The sequence below is a fragment of the Engraulis encrasicolus genome, chromosome 13 (genome assembly GCF_034702125.1).
Source record: "Engraulis encrasicolus isolate BLACKSEA-1 chromosome 13, IST_EnEncr_1.0, whole genome shotgun sequence".
NCBI lineage: Eukaryota > Metazoa > Chordata > Actinopteri > Clupeiformes > Engraulidae > Engraulis > Engraulis encrasicolus.
In genome coordinates, this window is record NC_085869.1 from 23877505 (window position 1) to 23905472 (window position 27968).

Sequence of the window (27968 nt, forward strand, 5' to 3'; positions counted from 1 at the left end):
GTAAATAGTTCTCCTCTCCATAGAAAAACGTATCGCTGCATTGGATCTAGCGTTTGATGTCTTGGTTGTGTCATATTATTTTAATTTTTAATTACGTGGTCAAAATCGGCCCGTCTACATTGTTATCGATTTATGGAAAATGTTTTGCCAAGTGTTTCGCATAGCCAAAGCCAATGCTAGGCTGTGCTCACAAACGGGGTAGCCAAAAACAAAAACACCGAAAACAATAGATTTTGAAGGAAATGTAAGTATTTATCGGCAAATCTCTGTTATAAATTTCTCTCGGTTATAATGCAAGACTCTGGCAGACTGACTCATTTTGACTTCAAGGCTATGATGATTCTTGGTTGCGCGGAGACTTAAGCAACGGATCCCACGCAGTAGGTTAGATTTCTTTGAAGTTTCTTGTAATACAGAATCTATGGAACAGCAGCATTTCAGTAAAGGTGGTGTGCGCCCTGTGGTTAGAGAAGGTGTATACCATCATAGTTTAATAATGTGTACCTAATTAAACGAATAGCCATTGAATGCAAGTTGCAACAGGTCCACTCCAGTGTAAAAAAGCATAGGCCCACCAGTGTTATTGCAATGGTTAGTGTATAGCCTACCTAATTAAGTAATGGTATGAAATGAATCAATGAACTCAATTATGCTTTTATAAACTCTGTTAAGTTTTGCACAAACAGGATTTGTTGCGTATTTATCCACAAACACTTTTGTTAAGGTAAAGAAGAAGACGATCATCAAGACATTAAAATGAACAAAAACTCAAACACTGAGATGAGTAGGCCTAAAACACCCTGGTATAGGCCTATTCCAAATAGAAAAAGAAGAGCTCAGAATTGTGCTACAAACACAACGGACGTGGGTGAACAGGCAGTCATGGGCATGAATTCAAAACTGAAGAAGACTCAGAGGAGAAAATCAGCCCAAAAGCCAAAACGCCCTAGCAAAGGTAACAACTACTCTCTTTGTTCAGCACTTTGAGATTTAGTTTTCTGTGAGCCAAACAAGTAATAATGCAAGCACTAATTTGTCATTCACTTTCCTTATAGCGAAAGGTCCCATTGTGGATGAAGCTGAGCACCAGTTCCGCACCCACATATGCTCCGAGTGCCGCCGCTGCTTCAAGTCCCGCACCCACTTGGTGGAGCACATGCACCTGCACTTCCCAGACCCCAGCCTGCAGTGCCCCACCTGCAAGCGCCACTTCACCAGCAAGAGCAAGCTTGGCATCCACATGCTGCGGGAAGCCGGCCAGAAGCTGCACCACTGCCACCTGTGCGACTACGGAGCGGTCGAGCGCAACTCGCTCCGCCGGCACCTGGCCAACGTGCATGGAGAACAGGCTGGAGCAGAGGTCCGCTCTGACAAGTACCCCTGTCCGACATGTGGAGAAACCTTCCAGCAGAGCAAGCAGCTGAAGGCCCACATGAAGGTCCACAATGTTCCTAGAGAGGGCCAGCTCAGCTGCCTTCATGAAGGATGTTCTTTCCAGACCACAGAGAAAAGGGACCTGCAGGGGCATTTGGGGGATACCCACAACATGATGGCTGTGGAGTGTCGCCATCATGCCTGCAGTGCCCTTTTCCTGAGTGCAGAGGCCATGGAGGCGCACACGCGCACGCACCAGGCCTTTCACTGTACAGAGTGTGACTTCTCATGCTCCAACAAGACTCTCTTTCAGCAGCACAAGAGGAAGGGGCACGCGGGCAAGGAGGAGTTAAACTGTGGCTTCTGTGCCTTCACCACTTTCAACCCTGTGGAGTTTGATCAACACGTCGGTCATTTCCATGCCAACGAGAAAGCCCATCGTTGTCAGCAGTGTGATTTCGTTACAGCCCATAAACGAGTCTTGACCCGGCACATGCTTTTGCACACTGGTGAGAGGTCCATGTTCTAAGAAGACATGGCAGAGTAGCTGTAATGAATAAATGAAGCAAAGGACAGCACTCTTCAGATTTCTTCTTTGTTTATTCGCCCATGAACATTTCGGGCAGAGCCCTTCTTCAGCATGTAATGGCGTTGCCCGCTGAAGAAGTTTACACGCTGAAGAAGGGCTCTGCCCGAAACGTTCGTGGGTGAATAAACAAAGAAGAAATTTGAAGAGTGCTGTCCTTTGCTTCATTTATTCATTCAAGTTTTTGTGGGATTCAGCACCCAGTTAAGAATTGTTAAGTAGCCTATTTAGGCGATAGTGTGAGTGCGTCTTCTCCACTTTTTGAAGAGTAGCTGTAATGACATGAATTTTACATCACTAGTACCACTAACCACAAGTTGATACCACTTTGTAGCGCTTTAATAACAATATAATACAAAATATTAATAATAAGTAATAACTATACAACTAAATGTATCATGTTTATATACCGTATATATAGTATATAACATGTACAGTGTATATATAGTATATAATATATATATATATTACATGCTGTTGAATAGCGTTCATTGATTTCCTTATTTTCAATTTTGTTTTTAGGTGAAAAGCCCCACAAGTGCAAGATTTGTGACTTCAGATGTCGTGATGAGACCTACCTCTCAAAGCATATGCTCACACACTCTGATGACAAGAATCACATGTGCTCAGTGTGTGGTTATGTCACCAAGTGGAAGCAATATCTGAGTGTGCACATGCGAAAACATTCTGGGGACCTCAGGTCTGTTTGAACTGTTTGAACTATATCAGTCTATATACAGTCACACACTTCTCATATAGTAAGTAAGTCTTCTTATGTCCTTGCAGGTACAAGTGTAATCAGTGTTCATACCGCTGTCACCGCACCGACCAACTTAACAGCCACAAGCTGCGTCACCAGGCCAAGTCGTTGATTTGCGAGGTCTGTGCTTACTCCTGCAAGCGCAAAAGCGAACTCCGCAAACACATGCAGCTGAAGCACTGCACGCGAGAACAGCCCCAACCTCCCGTCTTCCAGTGCAAATACTGTCCTCACCAGAGCCGCTATCGCCAAGCGCTGCGGAACCACGAGAACAGCAAGCACACCAGGAGCCAAGAGTTCCGCTGCGCTCTTTGCTCCTACTGCACGTACAGCAATACTGGGCTTTTCCTGCACAAGAAAAAGGCTCATGGATATGTGCCAGGGGACACCAAGTGGCTTGAGAACTATGCGGGGAAGCAGAGGGAAAATGCTGGTCTGGATCCGCTGCAGGGCTTGTTTTTAAAGGCAGGGGCAACCTCTGCTGAGGCTGAAGGAAGCTCTGCAGGAAATGTGGCTGGTAGTCAGGATGACCTTTCTGCGACAGGATCAGGGCAAGTGCTCGCCGACCATCAGGATGTGATAGCTGGTGAGACTATTGTCACCCTTTGTGAAGGTCAAGAACAGCTGTCAGTCCACTCAGGAGTTTTGGAAACAATAGTTGAAAGTGATGCCAACTCTCAAACTGTCTCAGTACAAGAGCTTGCAGAGAGTCAGCAGTGTGACGACAACTACAATGAATCGTGCTGCACCTTAGTTTTGACGCCCGTAAGTGATGACGACAGCTCTCAAACCACAACTGGCAATACTCAAAGTCTGGCCGCTGCTTCAGAGGAGTTGCAGCCTGTTGACGGAAAAATGCCGGTCTCCAGGGAGCCAGTAAGTGAACAGCATGATGTAGAATTTGAGGAATGTGATAGTGCGGAGCCAACAGAGCCTCCTTCCCTGCATCCAGCTTGTGACGTGCACTCCTCCTCCGAGGCTCCTCCTGGTTCCTCCGAGGCTGTCTTGAGCGCCATGAAGAAACAGGACAAGGAGCAAGCGGATGCTTTGGTGCTGGAGGGCCGGGTTCAGATGCTGGTGGTCCAGACCCAGACCGAGGTGTACCGTTGTGGGCACTGCTCCTACGTGACACGCAAGCAGACGTCCCTCAGGCGACACTGCCGCCGCTCGTCCTGTGGGGCCCCGAAAGCTGAATCGCTCTGCTGCTCAGCCTGCGGGGCCAAGTTCAAGCAGCAGCGGGGCCTGAATACGCATCGTCTCAAGAAGTGTGCTGTTCTTCTGAAGAAAAGAAAGCGCTTTCACGTGGCGCCCGCAAGGTTCAATGTACCCAATGAGCAGGAAAAGGGAGAAGCACAAACATTTGACAACACAGTCTCCGTAAATGTTAACAATTCTGTAGGTCGTAGAAATGAAGCAGGTGCTAGTACAACATCTACATCTACTGCTGTAAACAAAGAGCAGGTGCATACTACAGAACCCTGCTCTGAGGGTGGTGGTCAAGCTTACACTGAAATAGATGGAAAGTTTACTTGCAAGACCTGTTCCTTAACCTCGACTAGACTTACTACCATAGAGCGACATTGTTCCTCTTGCCAGAAATCCAAGCCAGACAGCAATGATTCGAACCCTGAAGAAGGGGAGGAAAACTGGGATGATGAGAACAATAACACAAAGGGGGCAGGCAAAGAAAAAAGTACAAAGCGGTTTTCTTGCCCCACTTGTTCATTCACATGCAGTCAGCAAAGAGCATTAGAAAGCCACGGACGGAGAGGTTGCCTGAAGCCCAGGCCAGTCCAGTGCCAGTCCTGCTCCTTTGTTGCCAAATCACAAAAAGCACTGACACATCACACACGTGTTCACAAGAAGGAGAAGCCTCATCCAGCTCCCAAAGGGCAAGGCAGGAAGCCCCAGCTGCAGTGCGAGTCCTGCTCCTTCAGCTGCAAGCAGGCCCGCTGCATGGCCCAGCACGTGGCCCTGAAGCACGAGGGAGCCAAGCCGCACAGCTGCCGCTTCTGCGATTTCAGAACCACGCGCCGGTACCGCCTGGAGGCCCACGAGTCCTTGCACACGGGCCTGGGTCGGCAGGCCTGCGACCTCTGCGACCAGACTTTCGGCACCACGTCTAAGCTGCGGCTGCACCGGCAGCGGGTCCACGAGAGGCGGGCCACACACTTCTGCCAGCTGTGCGACTACGGTGGTTACAGCCCGAACGACCTCAGCCGCCACACACAGAGCTGCCACACAGGGGAGCTTAATCACACGTGCAGCCAGTGTGAGGCGCGTTTCAGCTCAGGGACGGCTCTCAAGCAGCATCAGAACAGGAAGCACAACAGCCAGCCGACGCAGACGCAGACGCAGACGCACACCTGCGCTCAGTGCAGCTTCACCTGCCGCAGTAGACGCTCCCTGAAGGACCACCTCCAGCAGAAGCATCCTCAGCTGGACTGCTCCACCTGCCAGGTGAGCAGAGGTGTCAAAAATAAAAGTTAACTTAAATTCATGGTGCAAGTACAACACTAGCGCATGATATTACATAGCTGTTACACCATGAGGTAGATAGTCTGTGTTGTACTGAAAAACACTAAAGAACCCACCACAAACTTGATCCAACCAGTGCAAAGTTAGCTGATTGCAAGACAAGTACACAGGTCTACTGGTTATTCAGTTAAGTTACCTTTGTTGGAAGGAAACAGCGTTTCTTTTTTTGTAGTTAAAAACTTAAACTTTTGACACCTCTGCAGGTGAGCTTCGAGACGGCAGCCGCTCTCGAGGAGCATCGCAAGACCCACCTCACCCAGCGCTGCCCCGAGTGCCCCTTTGCCACCCGGAAGAGGCAGCTCCTGGCACAGCACCTGCTGGACGAGCACGAGGGCGAGGGCGGGCCGGCCGAGGACAATAAGGGTGGGTATTGGCAAAGGGTTCATGATTCTCAATGCGCATCATGATACTACCCAGGTGAAAAAGTGGTTCAATTTAGTACAATAAAAGCACAACTGAAGTGTACTTAGCATGTTAAAAGTGCACTCACACTTTTTGTGCTAAGAAAAAGTATGTTAACAATATGCTTATTTAAAGTGTACTTAAAATTAGATGTAATTAAGTTGCTCTCAAAGAAAGTACACTTTGCGAACCATACATAAAGTGCACTTAGAAGATGTTTGGCTAAAGTGTATTTAGAGGAATATACTAATAGTGTTCTAATAGTGAACTTACTAAAAGTGTATTTTTTTAATAACATATTGCAATTGCACTTTTTTTAAGTGCACTTTGATTATACTTCACCCAAGTGACTTCGAAGTGTGATTTTCTATAGTGCGCTTTAAAGTAAATCACTTTAACATATTGGAAGTATACTTTTTCTAAGTGCACTATGATTGTGCTTCATCCAAATATATTCAAAGTGTGCTTACACAAAGTGCATCTAACCATCATGCATCATCATGCATGTACCATCATGTAATGCACTTCTTGGAGCTCAATTTCTCAAACAGAAAGCCATTGACCTCTAAGGAATATTTTTGGTTTGCATGAAAATATTACTCATTGTTATATTCTGCGTTTATTGTAGGAGTTTTAAAATTTTAAAGTGGTACACAAAAAATGACCATGTTCCCACCGTCATTATGATGGTCACGTATATGTTCTGGTATATATATGCTCACACTTCCCATGGCATCGTGGTGGGAGGTAAGTAGGGACTAATTGTTCAAACTAAGACTCAAGGGTCACCATTAATGATCAATTCAAATGATCAATTGCAGGAAGGTGGAATAAGACTGAAATAAAGTAAAATGTGTATCTGAAATCTCTGTAACAATGTAATGATTGTCAATGTCAGTTGTGCTAGGCATGCATACTGTATCACTACTGTGACATGTGGCTGTGTGTAATGTACAAGCTCTGAGGACTAGCATGGATTGTACTATTACATTTATATTATTTCATGTACTTGGGAGTGTACTGTAAATATACTTCAAGCATACCTGTTATATATTTACAATACTTAATATGATATACTTTTTACAGACTTAAAATGTTCCAATGTAGTCCAAAGAAGCATGAAGTTAATATACTTTTATTGTACTTCTAGTAACAATAAAATGTTATAGAAGTGTACTCAAGCACACTATTAATGCCATACGAATGCATGAAAAGCGTGTTTGGAGCATACTTTCAAAAGTATGCTTGTAGTGCACTTAAAGTTGTCCAAAAGCGGTGCCAATTTAGCATCCTCAGTGTGCTGCAAGTGTGCTGAAGTACTGCTTTAGTAGTGCTTCAGCGCACTAATAGTGCAATGAAGCGCACTTTAAATCGCCGAAAATAGTACACTTTGTACTAAGTACGGTCAAAAAAAGTACACTTTAAGTATATGGGTTTTTCACCTGGGTACACATGCCACGATGCGATTCTGTCACGATGCATTGCGATTCATGTACTATTGTGATGAATTGTGATATTTGCTTCAGTAAATGTGTAAAAATACCATAGTTACCATATAGCATTCAAGTCAATTCATTTTATTAAACATATTAGCATCTGGGAGAGAGCTACTGAACAAAATGAACCAGCGGCAAATTCAATTTTATTATGATTAAATAATCAATTGTCATTAATCGATGCAGTATATTGTGAAAATAAGTACCGCAATAACATTACAATACAATTACATTACAATACAATACCATTTTTCTCCACACTCCTCGAAGACAAGTCCCTGAAGTGCGAGGTCTGTGGCTTTGCCTGCCGCCACCAGCTGGTGTTTGACCAGCACATCCGCTCTCACGGGGGCGTCCGGCTCTACAAGTGCACAGAGTGCACGTTCTCCACACGGAACCAGCACAAGATCACCTGGCACATCCGCACTCACACTGGGGAGAAGCCGTACCGCTGTACGCAGTGCAGCTACTCCTGTGGAGAGCCCTCTAGACTAAAGGTACTGTATGTAGTGTCTGTTAAACAGGGCTCTAAATTAAGACCAGGCAACTGGCCAAATGCTGGTAAAATTTCAGTTTGGCTGGTAGAAAAGACCAACTTACTAGCCACTTTGACCCATTAGTCAATGTGTATATGGCTAGTGAAATTAACATCTACTAGCCATTTTGGCTGTTGATGAAAGAAGTTAATTTAGTGCCCTTTACCCTTACCCTTACGAAAATCGACCATGGTTTTACTATGATAACTAAACCATGGTTTTTAGTTATTCATAGTTGCCACGTTTTTTTGAGCACGGTTTGTGTCTATGGTTTTAACCATTGATTGACTATAGTTCAACCATTTACGCAGTGCAGCTACTCCTGTGCCAGAATGATCCCCAAAAATTCCATGCTCCTGGACACGGATGTTAAGGACACGAAATCCGTGTCCAGGAGCACGGATTTTGACAAAATTCTGTGCTCTTGGACACGGAATTATTTTCTGTGCTCCTGGACACGGAATTGTTTTCCGTGATGGCCACACGGAAGTGCTTTCTATAGGCTATTACCACAGCACTGTGTTAACTCTATCATTAGAAAATACATACCAAATGCTGATCCTAAACAAAATGCTTTAGCAATTTAAGTTGTGCCCTGACCAAAACATTCCCTAACCTTAACCTGTCATTAAAGACATATTTTTGAGAAATACCTTTTCCAGTTGGTTGCTAGGCTATCAAATTCATATAATGAATGAAAGAAAACTAGCTGTGCCCAGACCAAAACAATGTCTAACCCTAACCTGTCAGTAAGAAATGTTTTTTTGAGAAAAAATATTTGAAATTAGAAAAATCCTGTGGAATACTGTGGAAACATAGAGCTGTGGGAGTATAGAGAGAGCACTTCTGTGTGTCCATCACAGAAAATAATTCCGTATCCAGGAGCACGGAATTTTGGCAAATTCCTTGCTCTTGGACACGGATTTTGTGTCCTTAACATCCGTGTCCAGGAGCACAGAATTTTTGGAGATCATGTTGCCTGTGCAGAGCATGCTACACGGATCCATTTACTTTCACTAGCTTAGCGACATGCTCCCTCTTTGAACTTGTCTTAAAGCAAGACAACGCTTAACATGAAAAATAAGACACTTTACCACCTTTATAAACCCCAGCCAACGATTTTAACTGTATTAAGCCCCAAAATAGTGGCATACCCCTTAAAGGAACATAAAACTAGTTTTTCAGTCTTAGGGCCAAAACATACCAAGGCGGAACGGAACAGTTGCGGGACGAACGCGGTCTTTCTGCTTAGTTTCGGCCGGCGTGTTTTTGTCTGCCTTTCACACTGACAGCGTCAGCGTGCGCGGCCCGTCCTGTTCAAAACCCTCCCCACAGCCAAAGCTAGCATGCTACTCTGCCATTCATTTCAATGGGACACCGCCGGTCGCCGGCGTGAAAAATACGCTCGAGTTCTATTTTCCAAATGCAGCGCGGCGCGGAGCCGGCTCCCGCGCCGCTGACGCTCGACTACCGCCGGTTGGTGTGTAAGGACAGATATGTTTCAATGTATTTTCACCGACGCCGGTAAAAAACGCGGCTGTTCCGCGACGCTTTACCGCCCTGGTGTGTAAGACCCCTTAGAGACCTGTGTACTTTTTACGTTTTACGATCAGCTGACTCTGCACTGGTTGGATCAAGTTTGTAGTGGGTTCTTGTTTGGTTTTTCGTGTTTTTCAGTAACAGCACAGTCTATCCTACCTCTTTAGTTACAAAGGAGTAAATGGTGCAGCAGCTTTTTAATATCATGTGCTAGTGTAGTACTTAGACCATGAATTACACTTTTACTGTTGACACCTTTTTTATCATAATGTCTGCAAAAAGATTGCACTCAACAGGTAGTTCTTCATGAGTGACAATTTCAACTTGCAGGACAACCTGCAAAGAGGAAAACTGTTATCAATCATCTGGAGTGTGCATTTCAAATTACGATCAGTTATCTTTATAGATATTTTTTTCATCTCAACTTTATAGTATCATATGAGGATTCACCAGGAGGAAAGGAAATACCTTTGTCCCGAGTGTGGTTACAAATGCAAGTGGGTGAGCCAGCTGAAGTACCACATGACAAAGCACACAGGTATGTAAAGCCCTGCCAAACCACTGGTAATAATGTGTTGCATGATTTTTAAAACCAGAGTTGTAAGAGTTTTTGTTTTGCATTCGTCAGGAGCAAAGCCTCACGCGTGTGACGAGTGCGAGTATCGCACCAATCGGGCCGACGCTCTGCGCGTGCACCAGGAGACGCGCCACCGCGACGTGCGCTCCTTCATCTGCGAGAAGTGCGGCAAGGCCTTCAAGACGCGCTTCCTGCTCAAGACCCACCAGATGAAGCACGGCGAGGAGCGGCCGTTCGTCTGCAACATGTGCCCCAAGGCCTTCCGCTGGGCCGCCGGCCTGAAGAACCACTACCTCACCCACACCAACCAGCAGCCCTACCAATGCCTGCACTGCAGCTACCGGGCCAGGCAGAGGTTCCAGGTGGTAAAGCACCTTCGCAGGCACCACCCGGATGAGCCTGTGGAGGAGGGAGTCGAGAGAGACCCTGACACCGTTCTCACCACACTCCAGGAGGCCCGGCTCACGGTGCCGGTTGAGCAGCCGGACAACACCACAGGTGAAGAGGAGGGACCTCTTATGCAGGAGGCCCCTGAGGAGCATAGGCAGCAGAGCTGATTGGTTGAGATCAGAGTGCGTGTGATCAGTGGTACTTTCTTCACTGGAATAGTCTTGGGGTTGGGACCCACAACTTTCTACGGACATCACTTTTGGGACCCAGTTTTTTGTTATGCTGTGGGAAACTGGTTAATTTATTCTAATTATCAAAAAATATAAATATCACCAACCACCATGCATTTAATGGCATACACTCCGTATGTTTTGCATCAGCATCTGTACTTTATGCTGACATGCAACATGTCTATCAACTAAGATGTGTAAGATGTGTTTCACCCTCTCCTTGACATGACAATCATTTATGCTTAAAACTGCATGTTGTCTCAAGTTTGGGACTGGCAATAACATGGAAAATGTATTCATTTTTACAACATGGTTCCGTGACCCACCCATGAGGAACCCTCCGTGACTCACTTTTATATCCTGACCCACCAGTTAAGAAACACTGTGTGTGACTTGACTATGGTATTGTACTGTATGTGCAAACAGCAACATTCCAGAGGATAGAGAGTTAATGAATTATTTAAGCACCAATGTCTGTGGTATGCACTGTGGTCTAAATAATTATTTGTGGCCTTCGGCTTCTAATAAATTCAGTTTGTTTTCCTCTGTTGTAATTACAGGTTAACCAGAGTGGCCAATAATTCTGGAGGGATTTGTACTCTTTGGTGTCAAGGAATAACCAAAGACCTCAATGCCTTTCTGTCAGTTTGGCAAAGAGTACTTTTTTTTTTTTTACCTCCACCAAGGAGGTTATGTTTTCGGTCGAGTTGGTTTGTCTGTTTGTCTGTCAGCAGGATAACTCAAAAACGTATGAACGGATTTGGATGAAACTTTGTGGAGTTGTTGGAAGTGACTCAAGGAACAAGTGATTAAATTCTGGTGGTGATCCTCCAATAGTGATTCTTCACAATTGCTAGCCTAGAAATCTAGACGTCCCTAGTGACCACAAATTAAATTGTGGACAGGGCGAGTTTTAACATTCCAGTTTCTAACTCAAAAAGAAGCCAGAAAGACTTCAAATAAAAATAGGGTGTGACATTGTCAAATGTTCTATCAATCAGCTACCTTGGCGGAGGTCTGCACTCTCTGAGTGCATTTCTAGTTTTATTTTGTTTTCATTTTTCTCCTTTTACACTCTTTTTTGTCTTTTTGTTCAATATTTACAGGTTTTGTGGAGAAATGTCTATGTACTGATGATAAATGAACAGAATGTGCTGCTTGGAAGGAACATATTTTTAGCCACAAGAGGCTAATTAATGCCTTGTTCCTGCCATTGTTATTTTTTTACAGACGTTTGACAGTCAAGAACACGGACAAGTCACAGACATTTAGACGCTTCTAGGCCTTAAAAAATATTGCCAAATGCCAGTATTGTAGAATGCCATTAATACTTTTTGTACCCTCATATTCCCTCGTAAATGACAGTGTGAGACAAATGGAATTTTGGTTTTGGTGAAAATTTGGTTTATTTTCAGCTTAGTTGTCTTTCAAAAAGCAGGTCCAGCTTCTTAAAATGTATAGTTGTACAATACTTGTAGTGTACGTGAAGTCATGAAAATCTTGTTACAGTTGCAAGTTGTAAAATGGGGAAAAAATAACGTGGTTTATGTTTACAGAGGATGGTACGCCATCTCGGCTGACTGTTCTTTTTTTCTTCTGAAATGTAGGCAACAAAAAATTCAAACAGCGCTATTACACATGAATAGCAAACAAATAAATAAAAGATAAGAGACGGAACTTTTCATGAAACGTCAAACATTAAAAACACTTTTTAAAAAAATCTTTGTAAAGTAACTTTGTAAAGGTGCTTGAACATTTTCCTTCACATAATAAAACAAAGATAATACTGAGTATTAGTAGTGCATAAATTTACCTTGTTCTCCCTTTCACAACCAGAGGTTAGTTAGCAGCAGGATTCATATAGTTTATACTGATTAAGATATAGACAGTATTGCATGCTATGCAGAGACATTGATTAGATCATTTTGGCACTTATGGCAATGCATCAAAACCCTGAAACTTTTTTTCTGAACAAATGAATTAGTATGAGAGTTCATTGACCAGTTTACATGAGATGGAACGTTTTAAGACATCAGGGTGACAGCTACTAGTTTGCACAGAGGTGCATGCATGCCCAGTTTTACATGCTAGTAATCCTAGTTCTCCTCAGGTAGCATGAGCAGTGCTCATCAACACCGCTTCCTTTAAAGTAGTGTTTCTCAACGGGGGGCGATACAGCCTCCCAGGGGGCGTTGGGGAGCTCTTGGGGGGCGTTGAGGATACATCTGAGAGCGGGAGGTGCTTAGTTGCCATTGGGGGGCATTAGTCTATTTTATTTTTTAATAATAAGGGGGGCGGTGGCAGGTTTATGAGGTCAAAGGGGCATTGGGAGGCCTATGATGAGGTCCAGGGGGCGTTTATGCAAAAAAGGTTGAGAACCACTGCTTTAAAGCATCATTTAAGTGCAGGGGAGGACATCCCAGGTTCAGAAAGTGAAAATCCCACCACACATTTGCTACAGCCAATTCAATAAATCACTGATCCTACTTACCACACCCCCGCAGCCAGGTTGAAGAGCAAGTAAATGTGTGAAATCACCTGTGTTGGATGCACAGGCAGAGGGGATACTACCCTACAAAGGCAAAGTGCAGTAACTATGCCAACATTGAAACTGAGAAAATGCCTTCAAAGGCTTTGCATTAGGTTTGATATTGTAGTTACAGTAGTTACACATTTGGACCATAAACCATTTTCAGTCAAACTCAATTTTGACAAAACATGTAGTTACTGCACTTTGCCTTAGTAGTATATCTGGCATCACATTTACATTTACTTTCTCAATCCAATTTGTCTCCGCCCCTGTAGAAGTGCCATTTAAAGACATTGTCATTGCATTTTGGTTGCCTCCATTGAAGAAAGATAAGACAGCATAGGATCATATGAGGTACTATAATGCCTTTAACACAGGCCAATAATGCATTTTGGTGTATCAGCAGGGCATCATCTGTGGATCATGCAAGGTCTTTGATTTGGATATGCACAAATAAAGAGGACGGAGCAATACATGTGCCATCTTTGGACAACAGATGAATGTGGCGATATCCTGAAGATGGAAAAAAAACAGTCATGGTTATACATACAGTACTTGTTGACATGTACAGTCCACACAATTAGTTCATGCTTATGCTGTGCTTAACAAAGGTACTTGGTAGTGGGTAAAATATTTACCTTGTACGATAGATGTGAATGGTATGGTGTACTGCCCCATGAAATCGTTCCTTGTTGTCGTGTCATGGTCTTCCACAACAAAGCGCAAAAGCGCCAGCTCAGGAGTGTGGACGGTGAACAAAAGGTTTTCTTCCCATACAGGGTTAAATCCTGCAGAACAACGGCTTGAGTTACATTACTGAACATCATGGACGTCAAGAATGAATTAACATACAACACACAAGAAATCAGGCCCATTTTACTTAGTGCTTCACCACAAATAATAACAATACAAAATAATTACCATTGTTATCAATGTATTTCGTCTCTTGTTTGTTCTGGTCCTGTGGTACACCGAATATTTCTATCCTGACGAGAGGGTCTACTATCGAGCCTTCCTTTTTATTGACTTTGGGGAGTTGCTGACCACTTATTACCTATAATGAAAAATCAATATGGACGCAAACTGTGGGATCAGCACAGAGTAACACATGAAAATGATCTGAAAACATCCCCCCTTTGTGGTGTTTATAGTAGGTCAGTGCAGAATACCTTGATGATGAGTTTCTTTGGGGAGCAGCTAGGAAAATCCAGAGGTCTGTCTGGATCAAAGACACTGTCGTATTGACGTAAGAAGTCAGGCTTAAGAACATAGCCACAAGAGTTGTTCTGATTAAAGAGGCCGTCGTTGAGGTCCATCTCAGTGCCAGCTGTCTGGAAATTCAGGGCCACTGTGGTGGGACACAAGACAAACATTCATACATGGTAGCATTGTGGTATTTTACCTTAAAACATCAAACCATGGCCCAGCCGTGGCTTAATTGGCTGGGCACTGGGCTGTAATGCGGGTCCCGATCCTCACCCGTCTCTCTGTCCCACTCATTTCCTGTCCCACTCTTTACGGTCCTGTCTAAATAAAGTTGACCCCACCCCCAATTTTTTTTATTTTTTTTATTTTTTGAACACATCCAACCATACCCATTAGCGGTAATCATACATAAAGCATAACATACAAAGCTTAACTCCAAATGCAGGTTCATAAATGCATTAAAAATGTACAGTTAAAATAGTGAAAAGCTTGCCGCTTCAAATACACTGTTTGGTAATGTGCATGTCTTCAGCTTTGTTCAGGTTTGTAGCATGGATGGTGTATTTCTGGGTTGATTGTATTGACAACACGTATTGATTAAAGTTTTGTGTTCCTGTTAAAGGCACATAATGTTTAAAACTATGTGGGAAAACATGTAGAGCTGTTGCTTTCACATGGATGGAATGGTTACAAAATAGTGAAAAGTTTGCAGCTTCAAATATACTGTTTGGTAATATGCATGTTTGTTACATTCTGCTTTGTTCGGGTCTGTAGGCTATCATGTGATGTTTAGTATTTCTTTTTAGTTGACAACAAATGTTGATTGCAAATTTCTGTTTCCTGTTAAAGGCACACAGCACTTAACCCATTAAGACACGGTGTTATACATTTTTCTGTTACCAGAATGGCAATGACCAAATCACAGTGCTAACATAATCGCTAACTTTTAATGACTATTACAGCATTCCACTGGTGGAACAGCGTGCATTATGGAGCTACACCGACGTGCAAACACATCATATAGAGCTGTCGTTTTTTTCATGTGGATGAAATGCTTACCTATCTGGCAACCCACGTTCCACATGTCCTGGGGACAGTAGTTAGATGAGTCTGTCCTCATGCCACTGGGGTAGATTCTGGTCAGCTGCCTGCTGTTATACCGCACAAACTCTGTCCCTACCACACGCAAACAACACCCACAGACATGAGACACAGTCACAACAAATCCACAAAGTGTAGGCAGTCATTGAATAGAAATACTGTATCTAAAGAACACCATCATCCAACTTCATTTAAAACAATCCAAATGTGCCCAAAATATGTTGACAAATAGAATGGATAGTTCACTAGTGGAATCATCTTTGAAAAGTGCCCAGACAAGAAGAACACATGTCAGGTTTTTATTTTCTAAAGCCATGATTGGCACCCCTGGTAAGGTATACGTTCAGGCAAGACACAAGTTCAGATCAGAGTTTACTGGAGATGAGCAGGGAAGCTGACGGGGGGGTTGGAGTGGGGATGGCTAGGCAGAGAGGTGGCCCAGAATTGGGTCCTCATTACATTTTAAGTTTTTGCTGGGGGGCCCTTTCAGATGACTTTGGCCCGGGCCTTGTAAAAGCTGTCAGCGGCCCTGGAGATGAGTGTAACGGCGGAGGCTAACTAGTAGAGTTGGCGTGGAACGTTAGTAAACCTCCCTCCCTGAGCCTCATACAGTGTCCGGTGCAAGATTCAAGATGACCTCCATCACATGAGTGTCACAGGGACCCACCTGCATCCTTGATGCATTTCCTGGCCTTGGACTCTGAGAGGGAGGACATCTCATAGGACTTCCCTGTCTCTCGAGCCTTTTCAAAGCCATGGAAGTGGACACTCTTGCAGTACACCACCAGGTCAGACAACTCCTTACACAGACTCTGCTTTGACTTCTAAGTTTAAAACAAGGAATAAATTATGCAAAATTGCTTCAAATGGTAAAGTACAGAACATGCATACAATCACCACAAACAGACAGCATTAGGTTGATATGATGTGTTAAGATTTCATTTTACATGTATAGTAAATAATCTTTTTTTTAAATGTCAGTTAATGGACAGTGTGGAAAGCTACATCTAGCACTTAACACCAGGCTTGCTACATGAAGTGTAATGTGTTGCTCTGTGTGTAATGTTTTGATGTAATAGCAGGGGGTGGTATTGATGTCATCACGGAGGATCACTGGAGGATCACCAGAGCAAATCAGCTGTGGATGTTTGAAATTGTATTCATAAACGTGCCAGAATAACGTTTCGACATGGCACTATTTTCATCATAGTCAAGGTATTCATTTTCTTTTGCAAAAGAAATATACAGGTGATTCTTAAAGGAACAGTCCACCCTTTTATTGATTTTCACATATTTGCAGTAGCCTATTTCCAAGCATTATTCATGAATGTGCATGTCATTTTCATCTGTGTTTGCATTCCCTTGTTTAACAGTATAGCCAAATTAAGCATAGCAATGCAAGTCTATGGGAGCAAACAAAATATCAAATGTACTTATAAAGTACTTTAGAATTAATGTAAAATTCACCAGAGTGCAAAACAGCTATTTAATTCCGCCCTGTGATCATTTGTGGCTTGATGCTAATGCTCCCATTTACGTCCAGTGATTATGCTAAGCTTATGCTAATAATTCTGATACCAGTAAATCTAAGTACTGAAAACACAGAGACGAAAATGATATGCATATTCATGAATAATGCTTGGAAATACTGCAAATATGTGAAAATCAAAAAATGGTGGACTGTTCCTGTAGCCCCTTAATGCACGCCGTACCTCCTGAGGCACGTTGTAATAGACATTGAAAGTTAACTACTGTAGTACTACACTACTATGACAGTGCACGGGCCCTTTAGTTATACATTACGACTTAGTCATTGCCCTTCTGGCAACAGCTCATTTATAATACCGTGTCTTAAGGGGTTAAACTAAGCCGGAGCCCACTGTTGGGCCGTGACGGTATTCCAAGTGGGCCTTGAAATCAGTAAGTTCATCCGGGTAACACACACAGTCACGTGTGAAGAAAGTTCAGAGCCCAGTATGAAAGCGGATGGATTGCAGATAAGCACTTTAGTGCCGAACGTAAAGTGTAGGCACTAGCATCAGCACCGGCACCAGAGAGAATAGAGAGAGAGAGGTTCCATTGGCCCATTGTTTCCGGGTTTTTTTTTTTTTGGGGGGGGGGGGGGGGAAAATCCCCTTTTAGACAGACCTAGGCAGACCTAAGGACTGTTCTATTCAATGCTAGGAGTATTATGACACGCCCCTTTAGGCAGACCGGAACCTGGTCATGTTAGGTGCCCATAGCAAACTATTACAATGGCATATCTCTATACTTAAAGAATCTCTGCCGGCACCATTCTGATCGGCCTGAACATGCCAATAGTGTTTCCTTGGTGCTGTACCTTGTCTTTCTGGCTGGTATCGTCAGGTTGAAGGCTGTCCTTGTCCATCTCTGCAGCCTCGTCTTCATCACTCACTTCACCTGTCAGCGTGTCCTGTGCCGCGTCCAAATGATCCTCAATGCCACCTATCTTTTTCCCTTTGATCAGTATCTTGCCTTTCAGATCCTTGGCAGGGAAAACAAACACACACACACACATACACACACACGTCACAGACACACACACACACACACACACACACACACACACACACACACACACACACACACACACACACACACACACACACACACACACACACACACACACACACACACAAAATTGAACTACGGTAGGTGAAGCGCTGTGATTACAATGGTGCAGAGGACAAGATAAGAAGATAAGATCACTTTGATGAGCCTAATTTCATAAATTCTGTACTGCTTAATGCTGTATAGATTTATTAAAAGCACAATTAAGTGGTTCCTGTACTATGCCAGTGCCAGCAAAGGAAGTTGAAAAATCAATATCTAATATCCTAATTTGGCCTATTAATATTTGATAAGTAGCCTACTGTAGGCCTACCTTGTAATCGATACAAACATTACGATGAAAGAGAGAAAGTTGAGGAGAGTAGTCTAGTCTTAGCCCGGGTGACTCTGTCAAACAGTCTGGCGAAAGCTAAGAGGAATCCGTCTCCATGGAGGGTGGGAGATAGTCTCATCTTACTCTGCCATTCATTGGAGTTCCGAATTCAAATTAAAACTCATATTGTTCTTTATTAGCATGACTATTATGATATAGTGTCGCAAAAGCATAAAAATAACAAAACAAATGTGTGAATAGTGTTACCTTAACCAATCAGTAACAGACTTCGCGGGTGAGTTCTGCATCACCATTCTTATCTCAACTGTTTGCTGTTTGGCTAAACAGTGAGCGAACCGAGCTAGGAGGGTTTCGCCAGACTATGTGCGGAGCCAAAATCTTTGGGTGGAGTACATAGGATGGCGTCGCCAGGCTAGTCCAGTGTTTCTCAACAGGGATGCCAGGGCACCCAGGGGTGCCGCGGGCCCCCCTCAGGGGTGCCGTGGAAACGTGGCTAAAAAATAAATGATGTAATATAGTACATATTTGTCTAAATTGATAAGTTAATGCTAGTCAGTGGAATCTTTCATCTGCCATTTACGCACAATAAAGTAAATATAGGTCGCCCCAGTCAGCTGCAACTTCGAACATAGGTCGTGTGACGTCTCCAAATGTGTTACTTTTCTAAGCTTGTGTGGTATCGGATGTGATGCCATGTTACGGCTTGTTGATTTGGGGTGCCTTGAAATTTTTCATGATTTGAAAGGGTGCCTCGCCTAAAAAAAGGTTGAGAAACACTGGGCTAGTCTACCGTAGCCTCACCTCTGGAGAGGGAAGCTCAGTAGGCACTCTGCCGTCCACGGTGGATCTGAGGAGGCTGTCTCCCAGGATGCTGCTCAGGTGTTTGGCCATGACTTGCTGCTGCTCGATACTACAGTGGTTTTCCAACGATATGATGACAGGGTACTCTGACACCTTGAAATCAGGAGGAGAAAAAAAAGGCCATTATGATTATCGCCAATCAGGTTTAGGGTCATCCAATACCATTTTCAAATACAGAAAACAACCAAACTCGAACACAGGACACAAAAATGTAAAAAACCTGAATAGCCAATACCATTTACACAGACAAATCCCGTAGGGTAGCCTCTTACTGCAGCAGGGGTCGCCGGCGAACCTATTCACTTGCTGAAAATGCTTAACTACATCATAACAACAATGCTGTGACATTACAGAGAGCCATAGTGCTGCGCTAAGGGGTTAAATATGACCAGGGCTCTAAATTAAAAAAAAATCATTTCCAGCCAAAATGGCTTATAGATAAAAGTGGCTAACTTGGTCTTTTCTACCAGCCAAATTGAAATTTCACCAGCATTTGGCCGGTTAGCTGGTGTTAAATTAGAGCCCTGAATATAACTAAGGCATACAAAGCACAGGCGCAAGAAAAGTATCGTACTTTAAAAGCGTAGCTGGCCACGGAGGCTATAACATCTTTGAAGAGGATCTTGGAGGTCAAGGTGTGTCCGTGATAGACGATGGGCTCCCCATTAGGACCGTCCCAGCAGTCCACCTCTACGCAGCGGCAGCCTCGCTTCAGGGCCCTGGAGTGGGCACGGACAGGAAGACAGTTACAAAGTAGTTGAAGGTGAAGACTGTGCACATCCCAGGACAAGGTGCAGGACAAAGGCTGACTGTAGATTTCAGAGTGAGGAGTCTGCACTTTTCAATTAAAAAAAAATATATATATATTATTTCATGCTGGATGCAGCCATGAAATAATTGAAAAAAAAAACTTTTTGTTGTGTTTTTTTATTGTTCCATGACTGGATCCATGGCTGGACTTATCACTCCGAAAACTACAGGAAGACAGTTAGTCCTGATCTAATCCCCCTGTAATACTCCCCCCGAAGTATCAGTTCCTCCTGGCAGGGCCGTTGACATCTTTGGCTGAGCCCGGGACAAAACCATATGACAGGACACCCCTCCACACACTACATGCAACGTAATGGAGAATCAATTCTGGGGCCCTCCTGTCCCTGGGCCCTTGACAACTGGCCCCTTTGTACCCCCCTGTCGACTTCCCTGTCTCCTGGGAGCGTAATGCAGTTACTGGCTACTGTAAGTGCTGCCCCTGAGAGGTGTTTGTGCAGAATTCACTCGCAGTGTATTGAATGAGCATATCTGCTGTGTCTGTGCGCATACAAGGAGAAACCAGAAGAAAGGCAACTGAACGCATTGGCACCATGGCAACATGATGACTGGTATGGATCAGTCTGGCTTGGAAATGGACCCTTAACACGTGTAGACAGATTATGCAGATAGCTCCCACCCAGGGATGCGTGTAACTGCTGAAGACCTATTGAATAACATAGGCAAAGTGGAAACATTAAAGGATCACAGGCTGTGAATAATGTATGAGGTGGCGCTAAAACAGAGCTAAGGTTAAAACCTCTACGTCCCCGTCAGGTCAGTGTGTATGACTAGCACTGCTAGTGCTTGCAAGGTCCAGGGCTGGAACAAAACTTTATCAGGCCATATGCAGAATTCAATTTGGGGCCCCCTCGAATCAGCACTTAATTTACTCTTCATTTGTAAAGACACAGCCCCTGTTATAAGGTTGTTGTAATCAGAATGACAATCACCAAGTCATTGTGATTTACTAAAGACTGTGTGACTGCAATGTTGCAGCAGTGTGCTGGTAGTGAAGCTTTTTTTTTTCATCAGTTAGCATTCCATTTCCGGAATGATGCTCATCACTAGGTTACAGCACCAGCAACTGTGGGATCATTTCAAGAAAAAAATAATAATAATGCAACAATCATTTCAATGTGTGTAGTTGCCTTACACATTACACATTTTACCTTACCACACTGTTATCATTGTGGTTCTAGTCTTTATAACTCTGACGTTAAAGTAAAGTAACAATATGTATCCGAAATACCTTTGAAAAGACTGGAAAACGAATATGGGAAAACTAAAAGGAAACATTAGCCAAGACAATACATTAACAGGAAAAGTTAATCGTTCATTAGTTAATATTTAATTTCTGTATAAGTGAGCAAATCAGGCCAGAATTAGTCATCAATGGGCAACACCCATGCGTGGCACTCACCGTAGAGTAAACACTTCAGAATTTATTGGAAACATTTGCACGATTTTTAAACCTTGGAATATCTACTCCAAATATCAAAAACAAATGCAACTGAACCTATCATCCCAGTGTTGTAACATACGGAAGTGATGGGTGAGTCACACGTTTTCAGTTCCTCGTAAGTGTTGTGGATGCTGAGGATCAAATTCTGCTATGGCACCATAATGGTTTAGGCCAGAGATGGCTGGTAGATAGTGATTCATAATTTGAATTAGGGCTGCACGATATCAGAAAAAAAATTCGATACTCGATAACAGCATGCAATACCTTGATAGCGATATTTAAACGATGTTTAGAAATATCTTCGAGTGATTTTTGTCACTAATTTGTCGGTCTGTGTGGGGGGCGTGGCTTTGGTCATGGGAGGCTTCTTGCACATTTGTTGATATCCAGCTAGAGATTGGACTGCACAGTAATATTTTACTCTAGCGATAATCAAGTCATTTTCGCGATATGCATATCGCCACTCTTGATATCGCGATTTCGATACATTTTCGATATATTGTGCAGCCCTAATTTGAATGCATGCTGAGTGTGTTCCAACTCTTTTTAAAGCCCTTCGGTGCAGATGGGATTGCAGTCTGACTCACTGTTGGCTATAAAAGTCCACAACATCATCACGTCAGCAGATTAAGCAATGCTCATTACTATTTTGTAACCATCTGTGTAATGCAAGCTCTGCATGAAAGGGCTAAACCAAAAAGACACACATATACAGTCCCAGGAAAAAGTTTGTACACCCTTTGAAATTTCTTACCTTTCTGTCAAAATTGGTCATAAAACATGGTCTGATCTTCCCGGAAATCTCAAGAAGGAACAACCAGAGTCTGCTTTAACTAATTCAACCCAAACATTTACAAGTTTTCATATTTTCATTGGCCATAAGATGTAAAAATTCACAGGACAGCAAGGCATAAGTAAGTACACCCTTGCATTTAATAGGTTTTAACCCTAATTTAGTCGCAATAACCTCAACCAAATATTTCCTGTAGTTGCAGATTAGATTAACAAAACAATCTGGATGTATCTGGTCTCCCTCTTCTTTAGAAAACTGCCTCTCGTCAGCAAGGTTTGTGGGATGTCTGGAGTGCATAGCTTTCTTGACTTCATGCCATATAATCTCAATTGTTTTTTGTCAGGGCTTTGACTGGGCTATTCCAGAATGTGTATTTCATTATTATGAAGCCATTCTAAAGTCGATTGGCTTCTAAAGTATGGGTTGTTGTCACATTTCAGCACCCATCCTCTTGTGTGCTTCAACTGTGTGACAGACTACCTCACTTTTTTCTGTAAAATATCTCGATAAACTTCTGAGTTCATTGTTCCACTGATAATAGAAAACTGAAAAGGGCCTGAGGCAGCAAGGTAGCCGCATATAATGATGCTCCCGTCACCATACTCAAAGGTGGAGATGATGTTTTGGTGAAGGTGTGGTTCTCCAGTTCTCCTCCAAACATGACATTGTGTGTTCCCCTGAACAATTCAACTTTGATTTCAACGTTGGTCTACAGAATATTTTGCAGTAATTCTATGAAGCATATAAATGCTTTTTTGCAAACCTCAAAGGTGCAGCAATATTTTTTTGGACAGAAACCCCATTCATTTTAGATTGGCAGAATGAATCCCATTTTTAGCTATTTTTGGTTACATCTCCTCTTCTGAGTATGGTGGCGGGAGCATCATTATATGCGGCTACCTTGCTGCCTCAGGCCCTTGACAGTTTGCTATTATCAGTGGAACAATGAACTCAAGTTTATTGTGATATTTTACAGAAAAAAACGTGAGGAAGTCTGTCACACAGTTGAAGCACACAAGAGTATGGGTCCTGAAATGTGACAACAACCCATACTTTAGAAGCAAATCGACTTTAGAATGGCTTCATAATAATGAAATACACATTCTTAAATAGCCCAGTCAAAGTCCTGACAAAAAACAATTGAGATTATATGGCATGAAGTCAAGAAAGCTATGCACTCCAGACATCCCACAAACCTTGCTGACGAGAGGCAGTTCTCTAAAGAAGAGGGAGACCAGATACAAACAGATTGTTTTGTTAATCTGATCTGCAACTACAGGACAAGTCTGGTTGATGATATTGCAACTAACTGAGGGTTAAAACCTACTTAATGCAAGGGTGTACTTACTTATGCCCTGCTCTCCTGTGAATGTTATGGCCTTATGACCAATACAAATATGATAACATGTAAATGTTTGGGTGGAATTAATTAAAGCAGACTCTGATTGTTCCTTCTTGAGATTTCCGGGAAGATCAGACCATGTTTTATGATCAATTTTGACAGAAATGTAAGAAACTTCAAAGGGTGTACAAACTTTTTCCTGGGACTGTATATAGCATCATCTGCGTAGCGTCTTGGTACTAATATCTTGCCTGATATCTGGTCATGAACATTTTGTAACAACAACCTTGCAATAAACACACACATGAAAGCAACAAAGATATAGAAATATAGCAATATCATCAGAGGCGATTCTAGGGTCAGGTGGGGCCCCAAGCCAAAATGCAAAAGAATGAACATGTGAATCATAATCACCACTACTGTAGTACAGTATGGGCTGTTATTCACTATCTAGGGGCTTGGGGGCCCCAAGCGGCTGCCTGCCTTGCCTGGTGGCAAGATGCGCCTAGCGGTAGCACTGTGTTACTATGGCGGCGACCTGGGTTTGATTCCGGCCCAGGTAATTTGCCGATCCCTCCCTTTCTCTCTCTCCCCACTCATTTCCTGTCTGTCCTGTCAAGAATAAAGGCAAAAAGCCCCCCAAAAAATACTTCACAAAAAAGTGTCTTACTGGATGTAAGCTTCCACGCTGCTGGGCCCCTTGAGCTGGTCCTCCAGCAGATAGGTGTTGTGTGAGGAGGAGATGTAGTAATGAGAGAGGGGCTGGCTCATGTCCTGGTACAGAGCCCTGTGCTCCGCGTTGAAGATGGAGCCCTCGGGGGAGTACAGGTACATTAGGAAGCCGTCTCTGGACATGTACTGGTTCTTTTTAGCTGAAGCGTGAATAAAAAGAAAGAATACAATTTTTATTATCCCTTATCAAAAGAAGAATATGGTTTGCATTGTCCCTTAGAATTTGCCTCTGTGTAAAGTTAAGACATAGAGTGCGAAAAGCAGACAACCTACCATTCTATGATTCAAAAGGTAGAAATGCAACTTGATGCGAGTTATATTAAACGTGGCTTCAATAACACTAGACAAGTCATCAGTAACGAAAATAATAAAATGCATAAAAATCAATATCTGCCAATATGCCCACAGCGGACAATTAACAATCAACTACACAAATCAGATGATGGAATTACGGATAACCAAGATAAAGCAGATAGGATGTGGGCTGTGGGCAATAAACGGAGACAGGATAGATAAATGTGCGCTATTTTTACAGTCCGCACTAATCAACTGAAGTTAATGGGTGGCCACTTTAATGGCGGTCGGCGTTTTAACCTTATTACTATGGATGATGTTAAAACGGATGGTGCCTGTGGTGCTGTGGCGTAGCAGTGCGCTAGGCTAGTGCATCATACCACATCTGGGCCACATGCGGGCCACATGATCCGACTTGGATCATTTCCCGGTCCTACCCCATCGCTCTGTCCCTCTATCATGTCCTGTCTGCTTTTCACTGTCTTATCGAATAAAGGCACAAAAACCCCAAATTTAAAAAAAGTAGCCTCTTACTGCAGATGGGGTCGCCGGCGGGCCTATTCACTATTTGCTGAAAATACTGTAGTGTACATTGTAACAGCATTGCTATGACATGATAGAGAGCCTTAAGATACATATTAGTAAGACATAGCCATTACAATGTTGGTGACAGTAGGGTTATAAGATATGCTCTTGCGCTAAGGGGTTAATATGTGTAATGATTTGTGTAATAATATCTTGTGTATCCTATCTCTGAGCTGAGGAATAAAAAAAACAAGACAAATGGTGCCTGTGGTCTGTACCCTTCTGTGAGGGCTCGTATCGTTCGATCAGCTCAAGAGCGTGTTGCTGACTGGTGTCCCCCTCCTGCTGCTCCTCGCGGAGAAAGTCTTCCAGATCGCACACGGACAGTTTCTTGCCATCACTGGAGTACTCTTGGAACAAGGCCAGGATTTCCTTTCTCTCGGTCAGCATTTTGTAGAACACCACAAACTCAGTTGCCTCCAGGGTGTCCGTCTGAGATTTGTCTGCTGCCTGTGACAACAAAAATTACAAAATGATTTAAAAGGCTGCCAAAACACACCCTGTGATAACAATATGTAAGTTTTGCTTTTAAAAAACAAAGCTGTATTGTCACCTTGAAAAGTAGCATTGCGTGCTGCTCATTCATGTCTAGGTTCATCATTTTTAGAAGCTTCCGGGTCTCCTTGAAGTTCATCCTGCCATCTTTGTTTTTGTCAGCCTTCACAAACCAGTCAGAGATCCATCTAAGGAGAAGAGGTCACTTAAGGAAAAAACGAGTCATGAGGGAATGCAGGTTTTTTTCAGTCAGCAAGGGCATTTCCTGGTAAGGATACTGGTCGAGCTTCTCACGATCATCCATGCTCTCCATATTTTCAATGAGAGTGCGTAGACCCTGTACCCATGCCTGTGCCTCTTCCGCTGTCTCAGCGACGAGGTCCAGGTTCCCTTGTCGGCCTCTGAAGACCAGCGTGAAGCAGCACTCTGGGGGGAACTCGTTTGCAAGGCTTTGCAGAACTTCAGACTGGTGCCCCTCACGCACGGCCTCCACATCACAGACAGAGACTGCAATATAAAAGTGGTAGGGAAGGACTGAGTCATTCATGCCATTCCAGTCAGTCTATGTTTATAACAACAATTCACATTCACACACTGTCTATTTTCTTACAGGAGGAATTCGACATCTTGGTCCAGCTGGATTGGTATCCAACCGTTGCACAGTCTTCTAGCAGTTTAAATTGGCGTTTAGTCTTTGAGGAACGAGACTTCACCTTCCGCAGCATGGCCCCTGCCATCATGCGCTGAAGGTTCTCATTTCCCTGAATACCTAGTCAGGTTAGAAAAACAAAACATTTTCAGCGTTGTAGTCACAAGACTTTTTGATGTTTTGAAGTATATATAAATAATTCTATTTTGCAAGCAGAACTTACGCAGTTTCTGGGGTGATTCCATGGTGGATTTATAGCATACCAAAGAATTTCCTGCCAATAAGAAGTATTTCTGTCAGAGACTTAGTGCCTTCAACCATGCAGCATTCTCTGCCTATAACGAGACACAGAAGTGCAGCCTTTGAACACGCATTCCAGGCCATGTGATAGAACACAAACAATTTTTGGACTCTTGGTCTGGGGTCTTTTCTGTTAACTCTTGCAGGACTCGGTCTCAACACAGAAAGCTCAACAGCTCAATAATCAACCATGCAGTCACATGAATTGATCCTTCCCACACATCTTAAACCAGTTAAATTCAGCTGACTGAATCACATGTTGATCTTATCGCACACTCCAGCCTATGTGTTGTAGTGCTGTGTCAATAAGACCTACAGGGTTGAGCCACAAGGTACGCGACATCCTGCTATTAACTTTTTTAGACAATCCTTCAAAGTTCTGACAAAGGAAATGCTGTGCTGATGTGATGGGGTTGTGGGGGGTCATAAAATACAATGGCTGTCTGCAACCACTCCCTTTTCAAATCCCCCAAAACTTTCTTCATGGTTGAGTTGGATGGTGTAGCAGCTGCAAATTAAATAAAGACATGCATCATGTAAACAGAAAACACCTCAGGCATGTAATGGCCAATGGGCCCTTTTATGTGGTTATTTGCAGGCGCCAAGGGTGCAGAAATGATCCACTGTTCTCTAACTCAGCCAGTGGTGGTTACACTGCTCAAGGGCCAGAGTGGCTGGGTAGGGCACATTCGGCCTGTAATACATGGTGAAGAAAATTAAGTGGATGACTCAGACGATATGCCTCCCGGGGGAAATCAGCTAACAGAGCAATAAATGGCAATTCACTTTTAAAAAAAACCTCCAAAGCTGATGCTTTCGCGCGCACTCACTCCACCAATGTACTATCTACGAAGAGATTGCAATTCTGTAATTCGGCGCTTACATTCCAGCATTTGAAGCAAAGCCTTGAGTGCTGCAGACAGAGCCGCTGTCATAATTGCAGGAGAGAAGAAAAGCAAATGAGCTCCATATGTTGAAATGTGAGCCAGGAAAACAAGAGGGCACTGGGAAACAATGGAATCAAGCGCCCAGGCAAAGAAAAAGGCAGCTTGTACTGAGCACAGGAGGAGCAGAAGGACCATGTGTGACAAAGACAGAGCATGAAAAGCAGCACACGCAGGCTGAGGAGAGGGTACTCACCAAAATGAAGGGGGCAATGATCTTTGTCTAGGCAGCTCGAAGGACCCAGGGGAGAGGGAGTGTCCAGGGAGAAAGAGGGAGAGAGAGGGAAAGAGGGAGAGAGAGAGAGAGAGGGAGAGAGAGGGAGAGAGAGAGTGCAGGCAGTCTGCTCGCCGCCTGTCTGCCAGTCTCCCCTTCTCTGCACAGGATAGTCTGAGTCAGAGCTGGGAGGCAGGCTGGGAAAACTGAGCCACACACACTCAATGCTGCTGCTGCACACTGATGCACTTCGCCTTTGCTCTCTTTCCCCCACCCACCCTCCCTCTCTCTCTCTC

General features: G+C 43.6%; 2 protein-coding genes across 4 annotated transcripts; one reads left to right on the forward strand and one right to left on the reverse strand.

Moving 5' to 3' along the window:
- The first annotated feature begins 51 nt into the window (after positions 1 to 51).
- znf142 (zinc finger protein 142) lies at positions 52 to 11256 on the forward strand. 2 transcript variants are annotated; one of them, XM_063213496.1, is made up of 9 exons: positions 52 to 380; positions 725 to 955; positions 1056 to 1883; positions 2483 to 2660; positions 2747 to 5180; positions 5462 to 5621; positions 7427 to 7653; positions 9664 to 9769; positions 9860 to 11256. In XM_063213496.1, exons 2-9 carry the CDS (start codon positions 757 to 759, stop codon positions 10363 to 10365), a joined length of 4638 nt encoding a protein of 1545 aa, XP_063069566.1. In that variant the 5' UTR covers positions 52 to 380; positions 725 to 756; the 3' UTR covers positions 10366 to 11256. The 2 variants fall into 2 exon arrangements, with proteins under 2 accessions (XP_063069566.1, XP_063069565.1); XM_063213495.1 differs by having other exon boundaries at positions 328 to 955.
- Positions 11190 to 27922, reverse strand: plcd4b (phospholipase C, delta 4b). Of its 2 annotated transcripts, none has more exons than XM_063213499.1 (16): positions 27655 to 27922; positions 26438 to 26488; positions 26176 to 26334; positions 25844 to 26072; positions 25624 to 25753; positions 25289 to 25520; positions 24130 to 24331; positions 19627 to 19771; positions 18993 to 19145; positions 17607 to 17771; positions 15933 to 16089; positions 15224 to 15340; positions 14128 to 14306; positions 13880 to 14012; positions 13597 to 13746; positions 11190 to 13471 (listed from the first exon to the last, which is right to left on the reverse strand). In XM_063213499.1, exons 2-16 carry the CDS (start codon positions 26457 to 26459, stop codon positions 13380 to 13382), a joined length of 2265 nt encoding a protein of 754 aa, XP_063069569.1. In that variant the 5' UTR covers positions 26460 to 26488; positions 27655 to 27922; the 3' UTR covers positions 11190 to 13379. The 2 variants fall into 2 exon arrangements, with proteins under 2 accessions (XP_063069569.1, XP_063069568.1); XM_063213498.1 differs by having other exon boundaries at positions 26438 to 26549.
- Between the last annotated feature and the right edge of the window lie 46 nt (positions 27923 to 27968).